The 23,935-nt window shown below is 44.4% G+C and overlaps 5 protein-coding genes across 12 annotated transcripts in view; 3 read left to right on the top strand and 2 right to left on the bottom strand.

Annotated features, from left to right (window-relative positions):
* Positions 1–201: 201 nt before the first annotated feature.
* Positions 202–2,517, top strand: LOC111072437 (folylpolyglutamate synthase, mitochondrial-like). The gene is made up of 2 exons (XM_022364311.2): positions 202–469; positions 523–2,517. Exons 1-2 carry the CDS (start codon positions 265–267, stop codon positions 2,286–2,288), a joined length of 1,971 nt encoding a protein of 656 aa, XP_022220003.2. The 5' UTR covers positions 202–264; the 3' UTR covers positions 2,289–2,517.
* Positions 2,518–2,688: 171 nt separating this feature from the next.
* On the bottom strand, positions 2,689–9,033 carry LOC111072436 (mucin-5AC). 2 transcript variants are annotated; one of them, XM_022364309.2, is made up of 9 exons: positions 8,936–9,033; positions 7,750–7,959; positions 7,541–7,686; positions 6,842–7,423; positions 5,705–6,654; positions 5,556–5,631; positions 5,183–5,493; positions 4,892–5,057; positions 2,689–4,817 (listed from the first exon to the last, which is right to left on the bottom strand). In XM_022364309.2, the coding sequence occupies exons 2-9, from the start codon at positions 7,955–7,957 to the stop codon at positions 3,657–3,659; spliced, it is 3,600 nt and encodes a 1,199-aa protein (XP_022220001.2). In that variant the 5' UTR covers positions 7,958–7,959; positions 8,936–9,033; the 3' UTR covers positions 2,689–3,656. The 2 variants fall into 2 exon arrangements, with proteins under 2 accessions (XP_022220001.2, XP_022220002.2); XM_022364310.2 differs by lacking the exon at positions 6,842–7,423.
* Positions 9,034–12,946: 3,913 nt separating this feature from the next.
* On the top strand, positions 12,947–13,755 carry LOC111072470 (protein AF-9 homolog). Its single transcript, XM_022364374.2, has one exon. The coding sequence runs from the start codon at positions 13,096–13,098 to the stop codon at positions 13,753–13,755; it is 660 nt and encodes a 219-aa protein (XP_022220066.1). The 5' UTR covers positions 12,947–13,095.
* A 247-nt stretch (positions 13,756–14,002) lies between these two features.
* LOC111072469 (T-cell acute lymphocytic leukemia protein 1) lies at positions 14,003–15,296 on the top strand. Its single transcript, XM_022364372.2, has 2 exons — positions 14,003–14,327; positions 14,391–15,296. Exons 1-2 carry the CDS (start codon positions 14,003–14,005, stop codon positions 15,134–15,136), a joined length of 1,071 nt encoding a protein of 356 aa, XP_022220064.2. The 3' UTR covers positions 15,137–15,296.
* A 2,694-nt stretch (positions 15,297–17,990) lies between these two features.
* LOC111072462 (protein kinase shaggy) overlaps positions 17,991–23,935 on the bottom strand; it is a 59,692-nt gene continuing 53,747 nt past the window's right edge. For 6 of the 7 annotated variants that reach the window (XM_022364361.2, XM_022364362.2, XM_022364363.2 and 3 more), the window contains 2 exons: positions 23,453–23,908; positions 17,991–19,003 (listed from right to left, as the gene is read on the bottom strand). In XM_022364361.2, the coding sequence (XP_022220053.2) occupies positions 18,819–19,003; positions 23,453–23,908 (641 nt within the window). In that variant the 3' untranslated portion in view covers positions 17,991–18,818. Of the gene's footprint in view, positions 19,004–22,461; positions 22,559–23,452; positions 23,909–23,935 lie in introns of those variants that run through there. The other variant, XM_041591993.1, reaches the window with a different exon arrangement.

The following is a 23,935-nucleotide window of genomic DNA, read 5'->3' as shown; positions in this document are numbered from 1 at the left end:
TTTTAAATATGCACACAGATCTATTTATTTATTTATTTTATGCCATAAACTGCAGGTTTAAATTATTATTCAATTTAGAATTAATGTAGATTATTTGCTATACATTTTTGTACAGTTATTATGATTATTTTAATAATAATTTTATTAAATTTAAATATTAAAAAAAAAAGATAGCATTTTCTGATTTATTTAGGTTTTCAAAACAAAGAGCATGAAATTAGATGTCAAAATTAATATCCCTTCAGATCAAAGTAAAGCAAAACGATGATTTCGATGTCAAAGGATCGTTTCAGGGGTCTTATGATCCGGAAGGGCACGGCCCATGCGAGAAATTACATCTGCAAGAAGAGCTTCAAGGCACGCCAAGAGCCAGAGACTTTGGAGGCCCAGATCCGGACACAGACCCCGCATCAAATGCAGCCCGAAAGTAGATATCCGGAGACGAACTTTGCTTGGAATAAGACAGCAGGTACAGCACTATTCTGCAGGTATTGCTCCACATTCTACTCCTCTCGCTTGCAGCTTCATTCAAACCAGCTAGAGCCAGCTTTTCCGATCAGAGGGAAAAGTGGATGGCCGCGGCCAAAGAGGTGCAGCTCAAGGCCATTCTGGCAGCCAAAGGCAGTGCTGCGCGGGCCACTTGTCCCCCAGGCAGTCGTTGCAAGGCTAAAGGAAACCAAAACCAAAGTCCCCCAGGCGGATTCGGATATTCCGGGAAATCCAACTGGCAGCAGCAGCAGCAGCATCCGCCGCAAAAGAAGCCAAATGGCAATAATGAGATCATCTCCTCCTCACGGATGCAGAAGCAGGCACGACTCGTTAAGGAACTGCAGCAGCTCTCTAGGATAAATTCCAAAGCGTTAGCATCATCAGCACCAACAGCGGGAACATCTTTAATAGCCAATAAACTTGCTGCAGAGCCGGAGAATGCGCAAAAGAAGTCGCGCGAGCGTTTGGCTTACCTGAAGGCCATCCAACAGTTGAATAGCTACCACGCCTTCGACCCGGTGCCTGGACTTGGGATGTGCTTGCCGGCAGATCGGATAATGGAGCATACCCCGGAGCGCATTCCCGTCATACAGATAACAGGATCGAAGGGCAGAGCAACCACAAGTGGCCTTGTGCAGCATATCCTGCTATCGCATGGCATCCGGACAGGGCTACTCTGCTCGCCACACCTCTTCTCTTCCTACGAGGGAATACGCATCGATGGGGAGCCCTTGAGTGAGGTTAGGTTCACGAAACTCTTCTGGAAGATCCACTCGAGGCTGGACAAAATGCAACCACCGCCGGCCTACAATCAACTCCTGACGCTGATGGCCTTCCATGCGTTCCGCCAGGCGAATGTGGATGTGGCCATTGTAGAGTTGGGCAGTGGAGGCACCAACATCACCGCCCAAGCGGGAACCATCGGCCTCAACAGCCTGGGCTCCCTGCCGGACATTGCTTGTGCCAAGGCGGCGGCAACCATATACACGAATGTCAGCCCAGCGGAGTGCTGCGAGATGGGCGTCAAGCTCCATCGCGTGCCCACATTCAGTGCCCTGACCGATGCAAATCCTTGCCACAAGCGTTTGCTCTCCAGGGCCAACAATTGCGTCAAATTGAATGGCCCATTGGGCATCCAACTGGCATACGACTATCTCAGGCGACACAGGCCCGAGCTTGTTGTGGAATGGGGGGACACAACTCAATTATCCCCGGGTGCACTACGCGGAATTGAGACCTTCCAGCCGGCGGGACACTTCGATGTGATCAAGCATGACATCCTGAATGTCCATTTGGACCCGGCTGATTCTGTTGAATCGATGATGGCCTGCAGGGAGTGGTTCCACTCACGAACTCGTGCCACCCGCTCGCCAAAGCTGCTGCTGTACAGCAGGGCGAATGCCAAGGACATTAATGCCAAGGATCTGCTAACGATCCTCCGCTGCAATGTGCGCTTCGATGAAGCTTGCTTTGTGCCCTGCCCCAACTTTTTTGAGGGTGAATTTGTGGCCGAGGAGCAGTCCACGGCCATGGTTTGGCACGACAAGGCGGAGCTGCACCGGGCAAAGCGCAATGCCAGAAGCTGGCGGCATCTCTGCGAGGAATGCGGCAAGAAGGACACTTCCCATCTCACCATTTCGTTGAGCTCATTCTTTGATCACGTCCTGAACAAGTACGGCCAGCAGAAGTCGGGCACAAGGACTGAAGTCGATATTTTAGTAACTGGCTCCCGACAATTGGTGGCTGCTGCTATAGCAATACTCAACAAAATGAGGGGCTCAACCCACAAGCGTTGTTAGCCACCAGAGTGGGGAATGCATTTAAATGTTGTGCAACCGAATGTGGAGTACCTTTTAAGGGTTCTAATCGGCTGCTTCGTACTGCGAATCTACGTAAATTTAATTCAAAAGTCACTTGAGATGCCCTGGAGTCGGTCGCAGTGATGACTGTAAATTGTAATTAGTCTCCAATGCGTGATACTGGCTGCCATATTTCTCAGAATATTTATTATATAAGAAAAGAAATTTATTTATTTGGCAATCTATTGCAGAGCCTCTCCTCTCTTAAAATCCAAAAGTTTTAGTCGCATTTCAGATTTATACGTGGTATCGGGACTGCCACCACTCCTCAACGATGAATATGGCCACTTGCTTGCTGTTGTGTGCTGCAAGAGGAAACCCAGTTAAAACACAGTTGCCGTTTGGAGAAAGTCACACAGATTTTAATAGTAATATACACAAAGGCCAGCCCCAGTCAGTCCTCCACAGTACACAAAACAAACTCATTTTCCAGAGTGGGACTGTGGGCTGTGAAAATGCTTGCCTTGATAATATTTACACTACAAAATCAATAGCTATACACGAGAATAGTTTATTGTTTGCCTCGGGCCTAGTGAAACTAAACAACTCTTCCACAGTTTGGCTTAGGTTTCCTTTGGAATGCCCAAGCCCTTTTTTTGATTATCTTTCAGTTCAGTGAACTTAAATATAATTCGCCATCAATTCAAGATGCTCTCAAGAGCTACCTATTGATGCGCTAATATTGATAATGATTTTTGTTTAAATGAAAAAAAAAAAAAAACAAAAATAATATCTATTCAGTTGGCTGGCTTTGGGCAAACAACTCTCTTAGTGTAGTTGTATTGTTAGTACGAGTACGAGTACTATATACACATTAAGTCGATGCATTACATTGAAACAGTATGTAATACTTATACATATGAATCTACACATTCAGATAATTAGAAACTAAACGAATACGAGTTCAGATCTTTCCTTCTTTCTTTCTTCGGTGTGTGTTGTGTGTTTTGTTGTGTGGTCATCAGTTGACTCTTCACGTTGGTGCAGCGTTTAAAACGCGCCTAAGTTAAATGTAGTTAACAGTAGTTAGGATAATGCATAAGTCAAATTAATATTAGATAATTAATAGATAATTTCCATTGATAGCCACTTTGCAGCTACGTCACATGAAATACGAAAACATAAAATAGAGCCGACCGTAATACTTCTTCTTCTTCTTGTCCTAGTGTTTTAATTTGTGTTAGTCCGTGAATTAAAATTTTTGTGATCGCTCTCGAAGACTCAGTCTTGACTTTCTCTTTTACAGGTGCATTCAGTTGGTTTGGTTGGTGGGGGTAGGGGTAGGGGTAGTGTGGGTTTTTGTGTGTTTCAAAAGTTTGGGGGCGTAGCATCGGGTGGCAGACGCCCAAGTTGGATTGTGGGTGTGTCCATCATGGCCATGGTGACCACCGACGGTGAGGAATTCGGCATCAACTCCGACATTATGATCTTTAGGCGCTCAAAGGGCAATCCAGCCACACACCTGTCATGCTGCTGCTCTTGACATTCCTTGGAGCAGCTGTTCAAGCGATCGCCGAGCAGAATACCGGGTATAGGACGGATTACGGGTACCATGGGCACATCGGGGTTGCGCAACATGGCGCCCGTTGCGGTAAGCAGCTGGGTGATAAGCACAAGCTTAAATTGCTTTAACTGAGATCCATTACGACTGATTCCCATTACGGAGCGGATCATGACGGCCGTGTTGGTCTGACATTTGGGTATCAGCAGCAGCTCCTCCACCGTATTGCAGTTGGACAGCAATTGGCTAAATTTACAGTCCACATCCACGTTGACCAGCTCCAGGCGACGCACGCCACCAGCATGGGCGAGTCCCTTCATGATCTCGTCGATTGGGAACGAGGTCTTCTTACGCGGGTCTGTTTCTAAGCGGAATCTCTGCAATTTTGTGAGTGTCGGCAGCACCTCGTTGCCCAGTTGTAGACGGTGCATGCTCTGGCAGTAGCCCAGGTTCAGAGTCTCCAGATTGGGCAACTCCTTTAGAAACAGCAAGTTACCCAAATTCTTGACGCCGCGCAGACTCAGGACACGCAGATGCGTCAGCTTGCCCACGTGGGGCAGACCGGTGATCGATGCCTTGGTATCGGTCATTCGAATGCGCAGCTCGTTCAGGTTCTCCATCTTATCAATGTCGGTCATGATGAGGCCCGAGCTGACGCATGTGCCGATCAGCTTCTCAAGTTGGGGCAAGCCACTGAATATCTGGTGCAGAAAGTCGGCTTTCGTATGATTGGTACGCACCGTGCGCATATCTGTTAGCACACGCATGTCACCGGCGATGAGGGTCCCAGTATTGGGTATAATCGCACCCATCATGTCCAGTTCACGTGTGCAGTTGCGTGCCATCTCGCGCACCAAAGCTGGCCAATTGTTGACCTTTGTATCGCGCAGAGATACTGATTTCCATACATCAGAATCACGCGAGACCAAGTTCCACAACTTGCACACATTCGAGCAATTGACACGATCCTGAAAGATAAATTCGAATCGATTGGATTAGTCTAGGCTTTTGTTAGTTCCGTTTCGTTTCTTTCGGTAATTACCTGCTGATTGAGTGTCTTCATGAGGCTGAGCAAAAAATGACAATTGAAGCCTTCTCCGAGCGCTGCTCCCCACAGGCTAGTGGGTGAAGCCAATTGCTTGGGTGCAGCAATGCGTTTGCCGTAGAATTCTTCGTAGCTGCTCAAGTCTGGTGGATTTGGCACAATACTGGTGGAGGGTAAGGCAAAAAACATTCATTATGAGTATGTACAGAAATAATAGGGGTACGGGGGTACTAATCGAATCATAATCATCTAATCAGACCTCAAGGTCTCGAGTGGCCAAGGACTCACACTTTTGGTTGACTTGTGGTCGTTGGTTCTCCAACGATGGAAATCGCCTTACGCCCACCGATGACCACAACCTCCTGGGGCATGTATAAATCAGTTGGCGTTGTCACTGGGGATTTGTCTGTGCTGAATAGCTCCGCTGGTGGCATCTCGCCGGGCGGCTCGATCATTTTTGTGACTTTTAGCCCATTGCTCACAGTGCCCGCCTGGTAGCTCTCCTCGCTTTCCTCCTCGTCCTCCTCCAGTTCTTCATATTCATCCATTATGCGGCCAGCATTTGGTCCCTCCTCCCTCGCCGACGACCGCACGCAGCTCTGCAATCAGATTATACATATGTGAGATGTGCCAGAACAGAAGCAGAAGCACAAACACTGACCTGGCAAACGCTACCCTTGATTAGCTTTAGGCAGGATCCACAGGTGGCGCGCTTGGCATGGCTCACCGGGGCGGCACTACAGGGTATAGATAGAGGAGTCAGAGTTAGTTGGAATGGAATGGATAGGCACATGTATTTTATTAGCTTACTTTGAGCTGCCGCTTGCATTCGAAGATCCAGCAGTTCTGGCGTTGCCATTGCTGGCGGCAGCCAGGAGACGCGCATTTCCCTTGACGGCCATGGTGGAGGTCCAACCCTCAGTGGGAGGGCTGGCGCCCTTTGGCACCTTCGGCTTGGGTACGCGTTTGCCTGTTACAAGAGCCGCCACTTCGCCTGCCAGAGGTTTCGTGGATTCGACTGCCATCGGCTTACTGGGTTCGGTGACCGATTCCGCTGGATTGATGGATTTGCGACGTTTGCCAAATGGCGCAGAGGCAGATGCCTCCTTCGGATAGGATTCGGCTCCCATCGTTTGACGACGTTTGCGCTCCACCTTAATTGTGGCCGACGCTGTCGATTTGTCGGCCGCCAGCGATTTGCGGCGCTCCTTTAAAGCGGCATAGTGCATCTCCCTGCTCAAGGCCTGACGGCTCGTCTCGAACTCGGATCCGGCACCCAGGAGATGCGTCCCAAAGATAAAGTGCTCGATGGTGAGTTCATTCGTCAGCAATGGTACAATCTCACTGATTTGTCGGCACCTCTTGCCGCAGGGCGATGTGTAGATTGTGTGATTCGAAGTGTTGGACAGTGGGCTGGGAGTCACCACCTCACGCTTCCAGCCAAATTTAAACGGCAGACGATAGAGCTCGTCGGACAAATTTGGCTTCGGCTTCTTGGCCGCATCCGAGTAAATACTTTTGCGTCGAGGGGCCACCTCTGGCAATGGATCGGGCAACGGATCATCACCACAAATTAATTTTCTGGGTATGAAAACACAAGGAGTCTGATTCTTCTTCTTTTTCTTTGAAGGAGGAATCGACGCAGCTGACACCTTCGCCTTGTTTTCCACGTTGTTGTCGTTTGTCTTAATTCCCATTCTCGACTTTGGGCGTTTTCGGGACAATTGGCTGGAATCAGTGACAGGAATCATCACCTCATCCTAGAGGGGACAAGAGGAGTGGAAGAGAAGGTCAAAGGTTAGTGTGTCTTCGGTCAAGTGTCTGCGTGTCTACAACGAGAGCTCTAAGCATTAGTTTATAGTTAGTTATATGTATATAGTTAGTTGTTATTATTCTTATATCTGTTTTTGCTTTGTTTTATTTGTATGTTTAATTGTTTGTCACCACCTTCTTGTCTAAATCTGTTGCTGTTTGCTGACTTGCAGTTGCTGTAGTTGTTGTTCGCGATTCTGGTTCTGGTTCGCTTGTGATTGAAGCCACAGAAGAGTGGTTTGAGATGTTCTCTGAAGAGTGGTTACTGTTGTTGTTGTTGGCTGATGCCGTCGGTGAAAATGTTGGGCTGGGAGGAGTTGTCGGAGACTGAAGGGTTGTTACTGGTGATGCGGACGATACTGGAGTCATTAAATTAGTACAGGAGGACGTTGCTGGGATGGTGCTAGTTGAAATTCCAGTGTTCGGAGTGGTAGTTGTTGTTGTTAGTTGGATGGAAGGATGGGATGGTTCTGTTGCGGTCGGGAGTTGGATAGTTGTCTTCGTCTGCTCCGTGCGGGAGAATGGTGATGGTGATGATGACATCTGTGAAGAAGTCGGAGTGTCCGTGTCCGGGCTAGCCGGATCAGCCGGAGCATCAGGAGTAGTAGCAGCAGCAGCAGCGGCCTGTACTGCTGAGTCTGCCGTTGATTCTGTCTGTTGTTCACGGGGGAATACCCTCAGACCACTCGTGCAAAGCGCCCTGATTTCAGCTGGCGACTGTAGTGGCGGATAGGAGATAGATGTAGAGAGAAAGAATATAGAAAGATCCAAAACAAAAAAAAAACACCCTCTCTACAAACTCAACAACGGAAATTCAATAAGCTGACCACTTACCCGCGTATCTTCATCGGAGTCATCGGAGATTTCGTTCTGTAAATACGAGAGGGAAGGATTTCTTCCGGAATATCCCTTCAATCCTGTCTGTGACTTGCGTCGACTTGACTTCTTCTTCTTCTTCTTTCTCTGGTTTTTATCGTTTCCTGTGGGGGGAAAGGCATTAAAGACTGGATATTGGAGTTGATAATATTTCCCAGCTCGCTTACCATTTACCATGCTGTTTGTTTCATCAGTGGCCATGGCGTTAGCCACCAGCAATCGGTCTCTCAAGCTTCCCCCGTTGACGACGTTACTACTATGTCGACCAAAGTTTGACCCACTACTGGAATTACTGCTTCGGGACACGGACTTATCCCGCCGCTTCGATCGGGACTTACGTCCATTTGAAGGGCCAGGTTCATCGGGAGAGCTCATATCTGGAAAATACAAATCTTTGTTCTGTAGTGTTGATCAGACTTGTAGCTTTTTGTTTGTATCCGATTTCTTTCCGAAATCTAATATTGAAAAGCTCATCTGCCAATATTTATCCAATTGCCCGCCCGACTTCTCCAATAACAAACAAACAAACACACACACACTTGAACTTGTGCTCAAATGCATAAAGACGCGCATCTAGCGGCCGTTTTTCGTACTACGCGTGCAAGTTATTTCCCCCGTAATTTGTGCGTGGCGTACACTAACTTACATACACATGCACTCACATAATTGAGACTCTCTTGACGACTGCCGGTCGGATTTCGCGCTTTGAAAATGAGAATGGGAGCTTTTCTCAAGAATAAAATTTAAAAAATTAAACATCCAGCAGAATAATTGGAATCGTAATCCAATATTCTCACAATGCGTTGATGTGTGTTTTTTTTAAGCTTTTATACGAATTTAGAGGAGTTGTAGGACCCCTCACATTTTTATACATTTGCATGTAGACACAAACCAGACCAGACCAGCAACATATATACTGAGCAGAAAAGCTAGACGCGCCTTCCCATCTTTCATGCGTTTGTTTTGTTTTGTTTTGGTTGCGGTCTGGTTTTCTGCCCGAAAAATAGTTTATGCGTGCACACACACCACGAAAGAAAACACCGCTTCTCTTTAAGACACCTCTCTTTAACACGGCGCGGTAAGGAACCTGATGTGAAGTACTCCAACAACTTTAGAACAAATAAAACTATGTACACATACTCGTGAAGTACTTCAGAGTCTTGCAGTTTCTGCTTATTTTAGACAGCGGCGCCTCACAATTTGCGTCGGTATGTGTGCGAGACTGCAAAATTTACTGTATATGAGTGACGCCAGGCCACTCTGCTTAGCTGCAAGCCAAACGGAGCTGCGAATATTCCATTTTCGACGCAAAATTGTGCTCAAAGTTAATGTTCTCTGGCATTTTCCACTTACCTGATGAATTACACAAAATTGAGCCAACACTTGAGCTATTTTAACCAAAATTAACCACTTTCTGCGGCGGACAAAGTCACGGCACACCGTACACAGTAGAGATGATAAAAATTAATGATGTACCGATATATATTTGTTGTTCATAATATATTTGCAGGTGATAGTTTTTTTTGACTGGAGAAAATATCAATATAATATGCATATTTTGTGGGATATATCAAAAAAACTTTTCCAGATTCTGAGCAAGCAAAACACTATTTTTCTATTTCTTTGCGTCGTTAGCTCAAAAATACTCGCCATTCTATCTCTTTCATCGAATCACAGGGTAGCTTCAAGGAAATATCGATACTTTTGTGCGATCAACGGAACGAACATTCCAGGCGGTTTTTGCACTTGGCCTACCAACACATGTGTAGTCTCGTGTGTGTTACACACAAAAATATATGTCTGTATGCATTTTTAATATTTAGCGCTTGAAAAGTTTTGTTTGAATCTTCTGTTTTGTGGTTCCATCGTATTTAAATGTATGTGTGCCCCGTGGTCTCACGTACTGTTCGTGTATAGGTTATATTTAATTTTTTTCTTCTGAGCTTACATACCCTTTACCTTTGAGTTTTTTTGAGTTTGACGACAACTTTTTAAGAAGCTTTCCCAAGTACTGTTATATTGTATATCCTTTGTATGCTAGTATACTTCTAATGTAGAATTAACAAATGGATTAACGGATAAAAATATGTAAATAAACCAATAATGGATATCATAATTGACCGCACATTCGAAATATTGTCCATTAGAGTATTAAAGGTGCGACGTGCACGTTTTTTTGTTCTCTGTATTCGCTCAAAAGTCAAGAAATGGATAACAAATTTACACGCATGACAGCCGAATGCTCTAGCTGCGACATATTCGTTGTATGAACTGGAACATATACATATAGTATATGTACATAATATATATGCATATGTGTGTATGTAATATATACTGTATGGTTTGTGTCAGCGCAAAGTAAGCGCCAGAGAGAGGGAGAGAAAATATTATCTGTCCTCCGCAGCAGCAGCACAAATTGCAACCTCTGCCGACCGCAGCAGAGAACATACACTTATCAATTGGTGCTGCAGGGTATACATACATACATATGCATGTACATATCTAAAATTTAGATTCTAAATACATACATATGTATAAACGGGCCGCAGCAAACTTTTTGTCAATTAGTTAACGGTGTTCTTGTATTATAAAACCTATTCAAATACTTACTTTACATTTATATATGTAATAATAAATTTTAAAGATGAGTCAACCTTCGGCGGCATCAGCTGCTATTGCTGATACGTTTTTTTCTGGAGATTCCTGGAAAGAGTACAAACTGCTATTAATGCACTATTTTATTATATTTTTAGTGCAAGTATTCGAGAGTATTAATTCAGAAGAAGTGGAGAGGTGAAGAAGGAGAGAATACATAGAATGCTTGGGATCCGAGAAAATATTCTATATTCTTATTAACTGCAGTAAATGCTCGGACCCGAAGCCGACCCCAACATGGCATCTCATTGCGTAGTTAGGGGCATGTACATACATATATACGAGATATTCATTCGTATTTCAATAATCCAATCCGTCGAAAATTTAAAAAAAACATCGCAGAAAGTTTTACCGAGTTAATATCTTTTTTTTTTTTGCGCCGACAAATAATTTAAATTGATAAGGCATAAAGATAAGGACCTGCTAAAAGTATCCAAGGGTAGAAATATACACATTCTATGCACGGGTTCTTTTCTACATACATATGTATATAACTCGTGGCTAAATCGGATTCAATGCTGGGCCCAGACGATCGGAGAAGGCACTGTCAGGTGGACAGCTGCGCCCGCCATCATGTAAGGAGCCAGGATGATGGACAAAAGGAGTGAGCTGCGACTGGAGAAGTTCCCTTTTGATGGTTTCACGATAGCGGAGTCATTTCTTCAATCTATACGTACCAAACCAGAGACCAGCCTTCCATTTTTCGGATGAGTCCTTCCTACTGGCAGGAATACATATATTGGCTTTTTTTTATCGGATTTCGGCATCGGCTTGCGGCGGCGGTGGCCTTCGGTAATTGAATTTTATTAATTGGCTACTTTGGCAGACCGGCCCTGCCCCCGAGTGTGCTCCTTGCCCCGTGCCAGTGTCGAGTGGGTGTGAAAATCCATTTATCCCCTGGTCTGCTCTGCTCTGCCCACTCCCAGTGCAGCTGTGGCTGTCGGTCACGTGTGGTTGTTTGCCGACGCTTGCCTCTTATCGGTGTCGCCACACACGCGCCATTCCCCCCCATCCCTCAGTCACCAGTCACCATTCCACCATTCACCATCCCAGAAGCCAGTTTGCTGCCACTGAATGATAAAGAATTAGCCACCAACCTGCTGCTAATTTGAGTTTGATGCTCGCGACGGGTGGCGCTGATTTTTGACTCCTTTCCTTTTTGTTGTTGGGTAGTTTTGATTTGATTGCCGCTAAGCTGCTTAGTGGCTTCCATTTGAGGGTTGCTCCCTCTATCTGCCTTCCAGTGTATCTTCTGTGCGCGCTCGAGCGACTGAGAGCTGGATTAGGATTGGGTTCTCAGGCCCCTGCCCTCTGTCCCTGGCCACGTTTAATGCCAAAGTGATGATGATTATGTGAATGTGGCGCGTGTTCCGCTGAGAGCGACCTGCTCATGAATGAATATCAGTGGCGATTAGAGGACAGCTGGACATTCCGCTGGAGACTGCAGACCAGCAGGCTATGGCTGTCAGGCAGTTGTCATAGGCAGCTCCACGTTTGTTAGCTTCACATAGGCAATCATTTCGGTTCCCATGGCAGCAGGCACACTGACGGATCATGATGGACCCACCAAATGACATTGCCTATAGCCGCAATCTGAGGGATCACCGTTTCCAGGGTCGAGTGCTGGAGCTGGAGAAGCAGATCATACTCGGCAGCTACGCTCGCCGTCTGGAGCAGCCGCATGGTGAATGGAGCCATCAATTCCGGATGTACATCAAGAGCATGCATGGAAGTGGCCATCAGGTATCCGAGTTTGTGGGCAAAGCTGTCTTCCGGTTTGTCGGCTCGAGCGCCGAATATGTGGAGGTCGTTGAGCGTGAGCCCTTCAGCATCAGCTCCTACTGCAATGGACGCCTCCAGGTGATCATCACGCTGATGTTCAAGGCCCGCTATCAGACCTGCAGCATCGTACACCACGTGATCACAGTGCCGGACGACAATCAGTTATGCTCCCACCACGAACGGATGCAGACCATCATCTTTGTGAATCCGTCGCGACGCATGAGGCAGATGCTGCACCTGCTGCCAAAGCGGTTCGATCTGACAAAAGATAACCCGGATCCTGTCGAAGAGGCCGCACACCTACAGCGGGAGCTGAAGCGCGCCCGCAAGGCACTCAAGAAACATCCGATATACCTGGTCAATCCGCCAAGTGACTGGACAATCAATCGACTCTGATCTGTGGTCTGGTCTGGACTGGTCTACCATCAACACTTGTTCCTGTTCGCAGCGCTGAAATTCTCAGTCATTTAGGCCAAATAAATCATCAACTTTAAGGTGCAAACAATTTATATATATATGGATATTGTGTAGAGTTTTCCGCGGTGGCTGCCTGGCTGTAGATTGTGGGGGTTGCTGGCGTTGCTGGCTCCGCCCACGCGAGTCTGCGCACTGTCACGTGCCCCCATCCATGGGAGTGTGGGCAATTAGGCGTGGCATGGCACCGTGAAAGAAATCCATCCGCGTAGGCAAATTTCCGTTGAAATTTTCACGCTTTTGGGTAAAGTTTTGCCGGACCAAGTCCTTTTTTTGTTTTTGGTTTTTCTTTTCCTTTCTTAGGAGCGTGGGTCGAGGCCTAAGATGGAGCCCAAGCGTGGCCTTTGGCTGCTGATAAGATCCCAAGTCCTGCCACGCCCTGGACATTTCCCATTCCCCTTTCGGCATCCAAGTTGCCTGAGAGTTTAGTGGCCAAGTTCCACCCCCCAAGTGACAATCGTCATTCAGTTTAGTTCTCAACAAACTTCTCGAAATGTTTCTAATGTTTCTCTAGACTAAGACAATTAAATTGCAAATTTTCGGTTCATATCACACAACACAAAGGACACATCCACACACATCCTCCTCACATCCTCCTGAAGATGATTAGCTACAGGAGCGCAATGCGGCACCAGAATGTGGTCGACGATTGCCAGCGGATTAGCTGCAATAGGGGTCCGAGCAGCGCTTACTCCCAGCTCTCCGGACGCTGTGTGATTGTCAAGGACATCGTGCTGGGCTGCCGCATGGAATGGAGTGACCCCGACGTGCCACCCATGTTCGACCAGACCTGGTGCGTCTATCTGCGCCAGCAGGATAACCTCGAGATGGAGAAATTTGTGCGCCGCGTCACGTTCCGGATGTCGCCGCGATTGCCGCTGCGTCTGCAGGTGGCGGACAGCGCCCCATTCGAGATCACCGAGGTGCTGGTCACCGATTTTCCCATCGAGATGCAGGTGGAGTACACGGACCCCAAAATGACGGCCACAACGTATGTGTTCAAGCCACCACGCCTAGCGGGGCGCACGCCAGAGGAGACACCAGACAAGATGATCTTTGTAAATCCGTCACCGGCCATGCGGCTCAGCCTTTCTGCCGCCGGCAATCCCTCCACACTGGCCACGGCCATGACCACGAGCTCCACATCATCGCTGAGATCCAGTGTCGGGGGCAAGGGGCTGGATGGGCAGGTCGGCGATGGGGCAGAGAAGCCCAAAAAGTCGTCCGGGATGGCCGCCGCCAGGAAACATTATTACCAGTGAGTTCCCCCAGCCAGGCTGGGCGCAGCTTCCGCTTCAGCTCCCTCCCCTCCCCATTTCTGTATACACAGCTTTTGCTGCTCGGGGGGTTGTTTGTCGCTGGCTGGCTGACTGGCTGGCTGTAGTCCCGCCTCCTTCACACGGGGGAGGGTTGATTGCGCGGACCCAGTCGCTGGCTGCCAGATTCTGGCTGCTTCGATGCTCATTTCCCTGCTGGACCTTGTGCACTCCGGACTGTGCACTCCTCAAAATGGCCTGGCTACCGAGCAGCTCGAACGGATCGGACAACGCGGATGAACGGAGTACGGCGTCCAGCGCCAGCGCCAGCTCGGCCGCCGGCAGCAGCGGAGCCAACGGCTCGCCCAGGCCAGCAGCAGGAGCAGCACCAGCTACCGCTTCGGCTGGGGCACGCCAGCCCCCGGCCCTGCTGCGGCATGCCACGCCCTACCTGCAGCCCAAGACGGAATCCATTTCGGACGGAGATGGTGACCTGTCGGACTTCTCGCTGAACGACACCGAGGAGGATGAGGAGGATCTGCGCGACTACATCGTGCTCAACGGCAATCAGGCGGACGGTAAGTGATGGCCCTGATCCCTGATCCTGACCCCTTATCCTCATCCTTCACGCCTTCCCGCAGGCTGTCGCTCCCTGTCCAACTCCCCGCGCAGCGGCAGTGGCTGTGGCAATCCCTTCGCTAGCTCCCGCACCTCGCCCTGTCGCAACGGACAGCTGTCGGGCAGCGCAACAAATGGCAACGGTAATGGAGCCTCCGCAGGGACTGGCGGTGGCGGTGGCGTCCGTAAGGTGTTCACCAACACCCGCGAGCGCTGGCGCCAGCAAAACGTGTCCGGGGCCTTTGCGGAGCTGCGCAAGCTGGTGCCGACTCATCCGCCGGACAAGAAACTGTCCAAGAACGAGATCCTGCGTTCGGCCATCAAGTACATCAAGCTGCTGACCGGCATCCTCGAGTGGCAGCAGCGGCAGGACGGGCACGGCCACGAGCAGAACAATAACGACAACCACATGGCCAATGGCCATGCACCAGCGCCGGACACCGCTGGTGAAGTTCTGTCCGCTTTCCGGCACATCAAGTGCGAGCGCCTGGACGGACATCAGCGCAACGGAACTGGCAACGATCTACTCATGATTGCCCCCGAAGCACTCATCAAAACTGAGCTGCAGCAGCAGGCCAGCACCTACCCCGAACCCCCACCGGCGCATCCAACCGCATCCATGGCTGTGGCGGTGGCCGAGGCCCGGGTTCTTGCCGCACTGAAGCCGACCACAAATACCTCGTCCGGCGGCAGGAGCAGCAAACGGCGGATTAAGCTGGGCCTGGGCCTGCCCACCGACCTGAGTGTGGTCAAGCGACGCAGGACCTGAGAGCCAAGGCAGGGGACAGGGCACAGCCTAAGAGGCTGAGACGCCCAAGCCAATCGTTTCGGAGAAGATTGGAAGCAACCATCAGATACATAATCTAATCGTATACACAAATACATAACAATCCTTTTTTTTTTTGTTAAATAAATTCGAGTGCGACTATAAAATACTCGCGTATGGGCATGTAATCTGCACTTGGGGGAACGTTGGGCCAACCATCGCATGGATGATAGGACAATCGCAGGGCAAACCTCCAAGTATCTCCATACCTATCTCCCCTGGATTTCCGTAGCCCTTTCCCTGTCCAAAGAAATCTTTCATGCTGTGTTTTGACGCTTATAATGCGGTGACCAGACTTCGTCTCTCATTCGCACCATTCGCTCCATCTATCTCCTTTCTTTCGGTTCCACTGTGAGCCCATCTGTATCACTGTATCTGTATCGCTGTGCCACAATCGATTTTTTTAGATGATAAGAAGCCCAAGGCCCTTCCTTACATCTAGTAAGTTTTGTTTAGGAGTGCGGTGGCGTACCCTAAAAAGTATGCTATATACGATTATTCCTGAAACAAACTGTGTTCCATGGTTCCATGGCAAACCAGTCGCTGGGGTCGCATTCTTCTTTGAATACTCCAATAAATCGAAGTTCGAAAAACACTCAGAAGAACTGAACTCAATCGATTTGTTCATGTATTATCCAGCTAACAGCACCAATAAAAAAAAATAGTTTTAAATAAAACCCATTTGAAATACAATCGTCATTAATATATATTTTTGTTTGTAATTTTTATTGTTGTTTTTAAATTAAGGTTTTTCTTTACGTTTTTATATCGTGTTGTTCTTGTCACCATTTCATTTTCATTTTGTCAAATAATGTTTTCGGGGCTTTCTTGATTTGATTTTTCTTATTTGCAATTAGTTTAGGTTTTCTTTTCTGTGTGTTATTTGTTATTATTATTAAATTTAAGTTTTCATTCTTTTTTGTTTTGTTTTATGTTTTTGTTTTGGATTTGTTCCTTTTGTAAGCGAAACGTTGAAATTGTTCTTCATATTCTATATATATATTGGTAGGTATATATGTGCGTGCATATATGTATATATCTATATCTATATATATAGTATATGGTATATACATGCACACACATACATATCATAGACATACATATATCATACATATGTATAGATCTTTTTTGTTCTTAAATGTTTTCCAAATTATATATTATTATATTCTATTTGTTCATGTATTCCATTGTTTCTGTTTGTGTGTGTGTGTGTGTGTGTGTGTGTGTGAGTTACAATAGTTTAAATAAAGTGTTTTTTTGCTGTATTTGGTTTACTTAGATTATTCCGCTAAGGTGTATTTTGTTTGTTGGGGGTAGGGGAGGGAATTGGAACTTTATTTATTTATATTTTAGTTTTAGTTTTGTGGAAATTAGATTTGCAGGTCTGTTGTGTGTGTGTTGGTGTTTGTTTGTTTGTGTGTGTGTGTGTGTGTGTATATATATGTATTGTATATAATTAATTTTAATTAGTTTTGATGGATACAAAACTCAACGTTCATTAAATTTATAAATGTATCTTTTAGTTAGTAAAAAAAAAAATATATCTTTAATATATATATATATATATATATATATGTATGTATATATATATATATATATACAAACATATATGTACATATGTATGTATGTAGGGAGCTCTATGGAAATACATACAAATAGATTTGTTTGTTCTATTCAATCTTTTTCAAGCGAAATCGGTTGTTGGTGATCGATGGGATGTGGGCATGGTGTTGCTATGGGACTTGCATTTTCGAGTGGGGGGTGGTAGTATGTGGAGATATCTTTCATGCTAAGTGCTTCTGTTGGGCGGGAGAGTGGAATGGAAGTGGGTGTGAAGTCGTTATGGGTGCGTATTAAAAACCAATTATAGAGCCTTGAGTAGAGGGTATGGTGTGTATGGGTGGAGACTGAGATGGGTGGAGTGTGAAGTGAATGCTCGAAACTGCCTTACATCTAAATTAACTTCCGCTTGCGCTTGTAACCGTAACACACTCTGTCGTCGTCACTGTGTATTGCATTTAATTTCATTTCAATTCATTTCCGTTCGTATTCAATTAGTTTAAATTGTTCAATTGCAGCTAAATGTTTTATTTGTTGATTAGTTGTACACATAAGTATGCATATACATACATCGACATAAGTCCCTCCCACTTTCAACCTTTAATTAGTGTTTTTGTTTTGTTTGTTGTTTTAATTTAATGTTATGGGTGGCGTCGCGCGCTAAAAGCGTTTTTTTTGTTTTGTTTTTGTTTTTTATTACTCACTTTCATCAATTACCAAGAACCCGAGTACTCCTCATCTTGTTTCTCCCCCCCCCCACTGGTCGGTCTGTCGTGTCATTATTATCGTAAACCGATGTGTATTACGATTATAATTTTTGTATATTGTATATTGCGTTTTTGTTACTCTCTCTTCTAATCGTAGTTAATGCTAGATTTTACTTTAAGAACAGGCCACCGAAAAAAACGTTTGCTAAGTGGGGCAGGTCCTTCCAATGAGGAGGCAGCTGCTTTTTGGAATGGGGTTATTGCTACTAGGATTACGACTGTATGTATATATTTTGTTGTTGTATATATATATATTTATGTATATAATCTATACCGTGTGGTGTCTGTGTGTGTATATAGATGCACTTGCGCGAGTTTAGTAAATGTTTTATCATTCGGTTTCATTGTTTTATTTTATTTTTATTTTTTGCTAGTTTCTTTCTTCTTCTGATTGCCACCTTTTCTTAGCCATTGCTATTGCCTCCCCCCCCTCGCCCCCCACACTTGCCTTCCCACTCTCTCTTTTTCTCTGTATTTCACTTGCTATTTTGGAGTGCTATGCTATAACTATATCTGATAGATATCTGCATAGATAGATATACTATACTCGTAAGTATATGATGGTACGTTAAAGGGGACAAAAAATTTTGATTTATTTCACTAAGTACGAGTTATTCCTCTCATTTCTTGTAGGCCTTTTGCTTAAGATACTCCGTCTGTCTGTATATTACGATACCTGGAGCTTTTTTTTTATTTTTGTTTTGTTTTTTTTTTTTTTTGCCATTTTCCATTAAATTTGTTCTCTACGTGGATGGGGGGGGTATGGGAATGGAGAATGGATTAGGGGGGGCTGGGACGCAGAAGAGCGGGTGCTTTCGCTCCTCTTTTTGTAACATTTTCCATTTCCCCTGGGGTTATTTTATAGATAGGGATTTTTGAATATTTGGATTTGTTCAATAATACAATATTATACTCGTAATTAGTATTTATGCATAGTTTTAAAGTTGATTTTCTTGTTGGTTTCTTTTTGGTGTGTGTGTTTTTTATGTTTGGTTTTTATGCTAAATAATTTCTGCCTTTGCCATGCACATAGTAGCTACATATACATACATACATGTGTGTGTGTGGCTATGTGTGGGTATGTCAGTGTGGTTGTGTGTGTGTGAGTGGCTGAGGCTTTGGTTGCCATCACGCTCCGTTACCTATGCTGAATGCTGCGGAAAAAAAAACTAAACTTAGGCCTGCTCCAACCCTGAGAGCGAGCGGGCGAGCGAGAGCGAATAAAACATACATATGCGAATAACAGTACAGTACGCTGTAGAAAGAGCATTTTACATTAACAGAGCGCAGCTGTTGCGCTAACCGGACACTGCTGCTGCTTCTGCCTCGGTCTCTGCTCCTGCGGCTGCTGCTGCTGTAGCACCATTTTCGTCACCACCTGCAGCGGACCCGGAAGCTCCTCCTCCTGCTGCAGCCTCGCCATTTCCGCTGCCGTTGCCATTGGCCGTGCTGCTGCTGTTCAGAGCGCTGTTAGACTGCGAGCCTGCCGATGATTTTTGGTATGTTAAATATCGATATATAGATATAGGGTATTCTGTTTTTGGTTTTAAACATAAAATATTTGTGGGGTAGGTAGGGCAGAGGATATATGCATATATATTTTGTATACGGTGCAAATTGGAACTCGACGAGCTAGAAAATATTTTAATATAGTCCATTAACAATCCTTAATTAAATTTTTGGTATAAATTATCAGACACAAATGTGATTTGCATGCTAAACGCATGTGCCAAAAGAGGATACGGTCAGAGGTAAGGTAGGCAGGTAGCATGGCCATTACCACTGCGGTAGTTGCCTCTGGTGTGACACAAACTGAGCGAGGGTTAGAGTGGGAGAAGCTTTGAGAATGCCTCTCACCTTGTACAAACACACTTTGGCCATAAATAGTGAGAGATAGCGCTATAGAGAGACAGAGAGAGGACAAACAGCCACCTGACGCAACGGTTCCGTTCGAGCAGGAGTGTGGTATGATCGATAGCCTCAATTTGATCGGCATTGTCATCGCCCCGCCCCACCCCATGCACCACGACGACCAAAACAATGAAAATTATCGCACACACAATAAAAATAATATGGGTAAAAAGAAAAGGCAACAAAATGGGTATACTTTCGTTTAAATATTGTATTTGTTTTCTCTTTTTATTTGTTTTATTTGTTGTATTCGTTTATTATCGGTATCATTATACGGTTTTCATCCTTCTTCTCATTCTCATTCTTGCTTTCGCTCAATTATCATCAACGGTTCTATATATTATCATGATTATTACACCATTACATGTACAATGTCATAGTATGCGTGTGTATATATGTAGCTTTAGTACCTCTTTTCTTTCCAGCTTATGCTCCTGTTTTTATTTAATTTCTTTTCGTTTCTTTGTTTTTGTTTACTTGTTTTTCTTGTTTTATGTTATTAGGAATTTTAAAAAATAATGCATGTAAATGTGTTGAGTTTTTTTTGTTCTTTTTTGTATTTTGTTTTTGCTTCTTTTTACTTTTTCTCTGTTCTGTTGTAGTGGAGTACTAGGAAAAGTGTGTTTTTTTTTTTTAAGTTTTAATTTTGTGTGTTTATAATTAGCGTAATCATTAGTTTAAGGTCGGTTATAATAAACTATATAAATAAATATATACGGTTTTTAGCGGATTTCTCTTTCTTTCGTACATCCTTATGTTTTCTCGCTTATGTATGTATATTTTGTATATTTAAACAATTTTGCCTGTGCAAATTGTCGATAAAACATAAAAAAAAATATATATTAAAGCAGGTTGGCAGGGCTAGCCTGGACCATCTCTGACTGTACCCAGTGCCTCGGTTGAAGCAGTTGGGCGTAAGGCCTTAAGGGGAGCGTGGGCGAGGAGGAGGATGTGACGAGGCAAGGCGACACTGACTACTAACTAATGGTAGCTACAATTAGGTTAGAGTAACAGTTACAGTTTATATATTCAGCGAACGGCTATTAACGGTCAGTCATCGATCAATCCAACAATCAGACAACAATCGACCGACAATTTGACTTTATCTACATATTGCAACTAAACCGTTGGTTCTCGTTTTCGGAAGCCTATACGGACACACACATGGATATAAATACACACTATGTATACGTTCGATTCCTATCTACCATCTGGATGATCTGCTCATTCTGATTCCTCATTTCAGAGACCCTTTACATATGCATTTCCATTTCCACTTCCACTTCTATTTCAATTCCAATTTAAACACAATTCTGTCGCGACTAATTGCTAAATAATAATACATACATAAGTTAAGATATACAGGCGTATAAATGTATGCATATATATGTATGTATGTATTCATATACATGTACATATGCATGTGTATGTGCGGAGGTGCATATTTGTTTAAAAAAAGGTGTATATCGTATATCTTCAGATCTTTAGCTTGGTGTGGTTTTTTTTGTTGGTTTTTTTTTGTATTTTAATTAATGAATTGTATGTGTTTTTATTTATTACAAAATAATAATAATAATTATTTTAATAAAAATAAAAATAATTTATTTATTTAATCTGTATGTATACATAATGCGTTTTGCAAAAAAAAATTTCTTTATATTTATATATATATGTATGTATGTATATATATATATACATATATAGATATAGTTTGTGTATGTATAAGTTTTGTTTTTTGCTTTTAATCAGTTTTTCATTAACTTTAAGATTTAACATAACATTAACATTATGCTTCTGTTTTAGCTTTCTCTTCCTCTTCCATCTCTGCTTTGTCTGTTAGTTTTAGGGAGGGGGTGGGGGTGTGGGGTGCTGTACTTTTGCTGTTAGCAGTGTTAGTGTCGTCGTCGCTTTGTGTCATTTTATAGTGACTGTATTATTACGTTTGCCATTTGCATAGGCCTTTCTATCATCTGTATGTATGTATGTATGTATGTATGCATGTAAGTATATCTATTGAATTTGATTAAAAGGTGGCTTTGTGGCTCTGCATATTGTTAACTTTCGCTACGAAACTTGTTTAGTTATCTTTATTAATGGACTTTCTTCTTAAAACATACTAAAAACAAATTGGTAAAAGTAATACACAATGACTCTGTTCAAAATACATATATATATATATATTTTTTTTTATATTTATATGTATGCATAAGTAAATAGATAATTGGTAAGTGTATCGACACTCTGTTAATCATTTCTAGTGTTTCAAAAATTAAAAAAAAAAAACAAAACAAAAAAATAGTACAAAGATCAAGAGAGAAAAAGGAGGAGAATCTTTCGATTAAAAGACATCAGCACGCTAGGTGGACTGACTGAATCATCAGTGATTGATCGATCATTCTTATACGGGGGATGATCAGTGATAAGAGCTTTACTATTATAATTATGGGTTTTTTTTTTGTATAATCATCATCATAATAATCATCATCATTATCATTATTTTTATGGTATATTGTTGTATTATTATTATTATTCTTATTAGTTTTTATTTTAGATTTAAAATAAATTTAATTTTACCTAGGTAAAATGTTGTTTTCTCTTTTGTTATAAATTGCTTTGCTGCGTTCTTTTTACGATTTACGTTTTAGTTTTTATTTTTAATTTAACTTCTACTTCTAACTCTTCTTCTTCTTCGGCTTCTTGTTCCTTTTCAGTTTCCGTTTATGTTTCTGTTTTTGTTTCTGTTTCTGTTTCCTCCTCCTCTTCAGATCTGATGACGCTCGAAGCGGGGGGGTGTGTGGGGGGCTTGAGTTCTCATGTATTGTATTGGTTTTTCTCAACGATTGCAATTTATTGAACATTTATGAATATAACTTCTATGTATAATTTTTGTGTATTTGTTTTATGATGGTTTTCATCCCTCCGTTATCGTTTATAGTTATCTCATATATATATAATTGTTATTGTGGTTCTCGTTGTTGTGTGTGTGTTTCTGTGTGTTTATATATATATATATATTTATTACTCTATATATATATATACACATGCAGATATATATATATATATATAGGTAGTACATGTGTGTGTGTGGTGTGTGCTTGTTTTGTATGATACTATCGTCCCTATGAATCTGTAAATAAAACAAAAAAAAGAACAAATCAAAACAAAATTAAAATTATAATTGGTTTTTTTTTTTAGTTAATTAAAAATCAAAATTTTAATTAAAACACACATCTCATACATAATTGATTCGTTCTGCATCCCACAAATGAAAATACAAAAGAAATCCAACCACGAAAGAGTTTTAGACGGATGATACTTAATCTTTGTGCCCAAATTTAGAGACAGGAACAGCCCAAGGACCACGATCAGGAAAGAATCGATTAAATGTTGCAAATGTTGCCAACAATCAAAAACAGTTTATTTGTGGGAAGGGGGTGGGGTGGCATTGGCAGCACCCACAAGCCTCTTAGTGCTTAGTTCTCTCTGGCAAATGGGAATGGGAAGGTGAATCTATTATTTCGAGAACTTTGAATAGAAAACTTTAAAATTTTGAATGCAGGCGGAAGGCAGGGCGGATATCGGAGCTGGCTTTTCAATGTTTTTTCCCGATTGAACTCTTGAGTTGAGTCCCCCCTCTTGGAAGCGTTTCTCTTTGGTAAACTTGAACTATCGAACGAATGCGTCGTCTTGAACGTCCAAACGAAGTATTTTGCTGCACATTCTCTCTCCCCTCCTCTCTTGCTCTGTCTGGATTTTCTCGGATTGGATCGATTGAATGCGGATGTGTATGATGGATGGACCATGGTCCACCGATTATGGGGTTCCCTGGCTATTGAGAGTTGCTGTTCTGGCTGGGGCGTGGCGGCTTCAGATTCTTGCGCGGCACCCTCAGTGAGGATGCCTTCAGCACATGCCCCACTGAATGCAGGTGAGCATGCAACCAAACGGCAACGGGAGGATGGGAAGGGAAGGAATACAGTGGGGGGTGAGACACGGCGAGGGATGGCCAACGCTCACTCACCTGTCACGTTGGCGCCACCAGCATTGGTCGCAGCTACGGAGCCGGCTGCAGTGGCAGCACCCGCCGCACCACCTCCGCCACCACCACCGCCGGCGGCTGCAGCTCCGCCGGCATTTGCCTGCTGGGCAGCCGGGGCAGCTGCCACAGCGGACGGCGCACCGGAGCCGGGATTGCTATTGTTTCCTTGACCGCCGGCATTCGAGCCGGTCGCCGGTCCACCGGCGGCTGCAGCGGCTGCTGCTGCACCCGATCCCGATCCGGAACCGGCTGCTGATGATCCTGCTGTCCCGCCTACCTGAGCCTGGGCGGCACCATCCGCAGAGGCGCCGCTGCCCGTTGAGGAGACGCTGGTGGAGCCGCTTACGGCACCGGCAGCTGCTGGGCCACCGCCCGAGGAGCGAGTGGCCAGATGCTTTGGCAACAACTGCGGCACTAAGCTGGGCTGTATCGAGAGCTCTGCGGAGAGTGTCGAGAGAATAAATA

The sequence above is a fragment of the Drosophila obscura genome, unplaced genomic scaffold, assembly GCF_018151105.1.
Source record: "Drosophila obscura isolate BZ-5 IFL unplaced genomic scaffold, ASM1815110v1 contig_165, whole genome shotgun sequence".
Lineage (NCBI taxonomy): Eukaryota > Metazoa > Arthropoda > Insecta > Diptera > Drosophilidae > Drosophila > Drosophila obscura.
Note: the sequence above shows the minus strand (reverse complement) of the source record. Positions and strands in the feature narration are given on the sequence as shown.

Coding starts and splice junctions, on each gene's coding strand:
- LOC111072437 (XM_022364311.2), top strand. CDS start 265: ATGATTTCGATGTCAAAGGATCGTTTCAGGGGTCTTATGATCCGGAAG. Junction 470..522: donor TGCTTGGAATAAGACAGCAG/GTACAGCACTAT, acceptor TCTCGCTTGCAG/CTTCATTCAAACCAGCTAGA.
- LOC111072436 (XM_022364309.2), bottom strand. CDS start 7,957: ATGAGCTCTCCCGATGAACCTGGCCCTTCAAATGGACGTAAGTCCCGA. Junction 5,632..5,704: donor AATGCAAGCGGCAGCTCAAA/GTAAGCTAATAA, acceptor TATACCCTGTAG/TGCCGCCCCGGTGAGCCATG. Junction 4,818..4,891: donor TGAAGACACTCAATCAGCAG/GTAATTACCGAA, acceptor TTTATCTTTCAG/GATCGTGTCAATTGCTCGAA.
- LOC111072470 (XM_022364374.2), top strand. CDS start 13,096: ATGATTAGCTACAGGAGCGCAATGCGGCACCAGAATGTGGTCGACGAT.
- LOC111072469 (XM_022364372.2), top strand. CDS start 14,003: ATGGCCTGGCTACCGAGCAGCTCGAACGGATCGGACAACGCGGATGAA. Junction 14,328..14,390: donor CAACGGCAATCAGGCGGACG/GTAAGTGATGGC, acceptor GCCTTCCCGCAG/GCTGTCGCTCCCTGTCCAAC.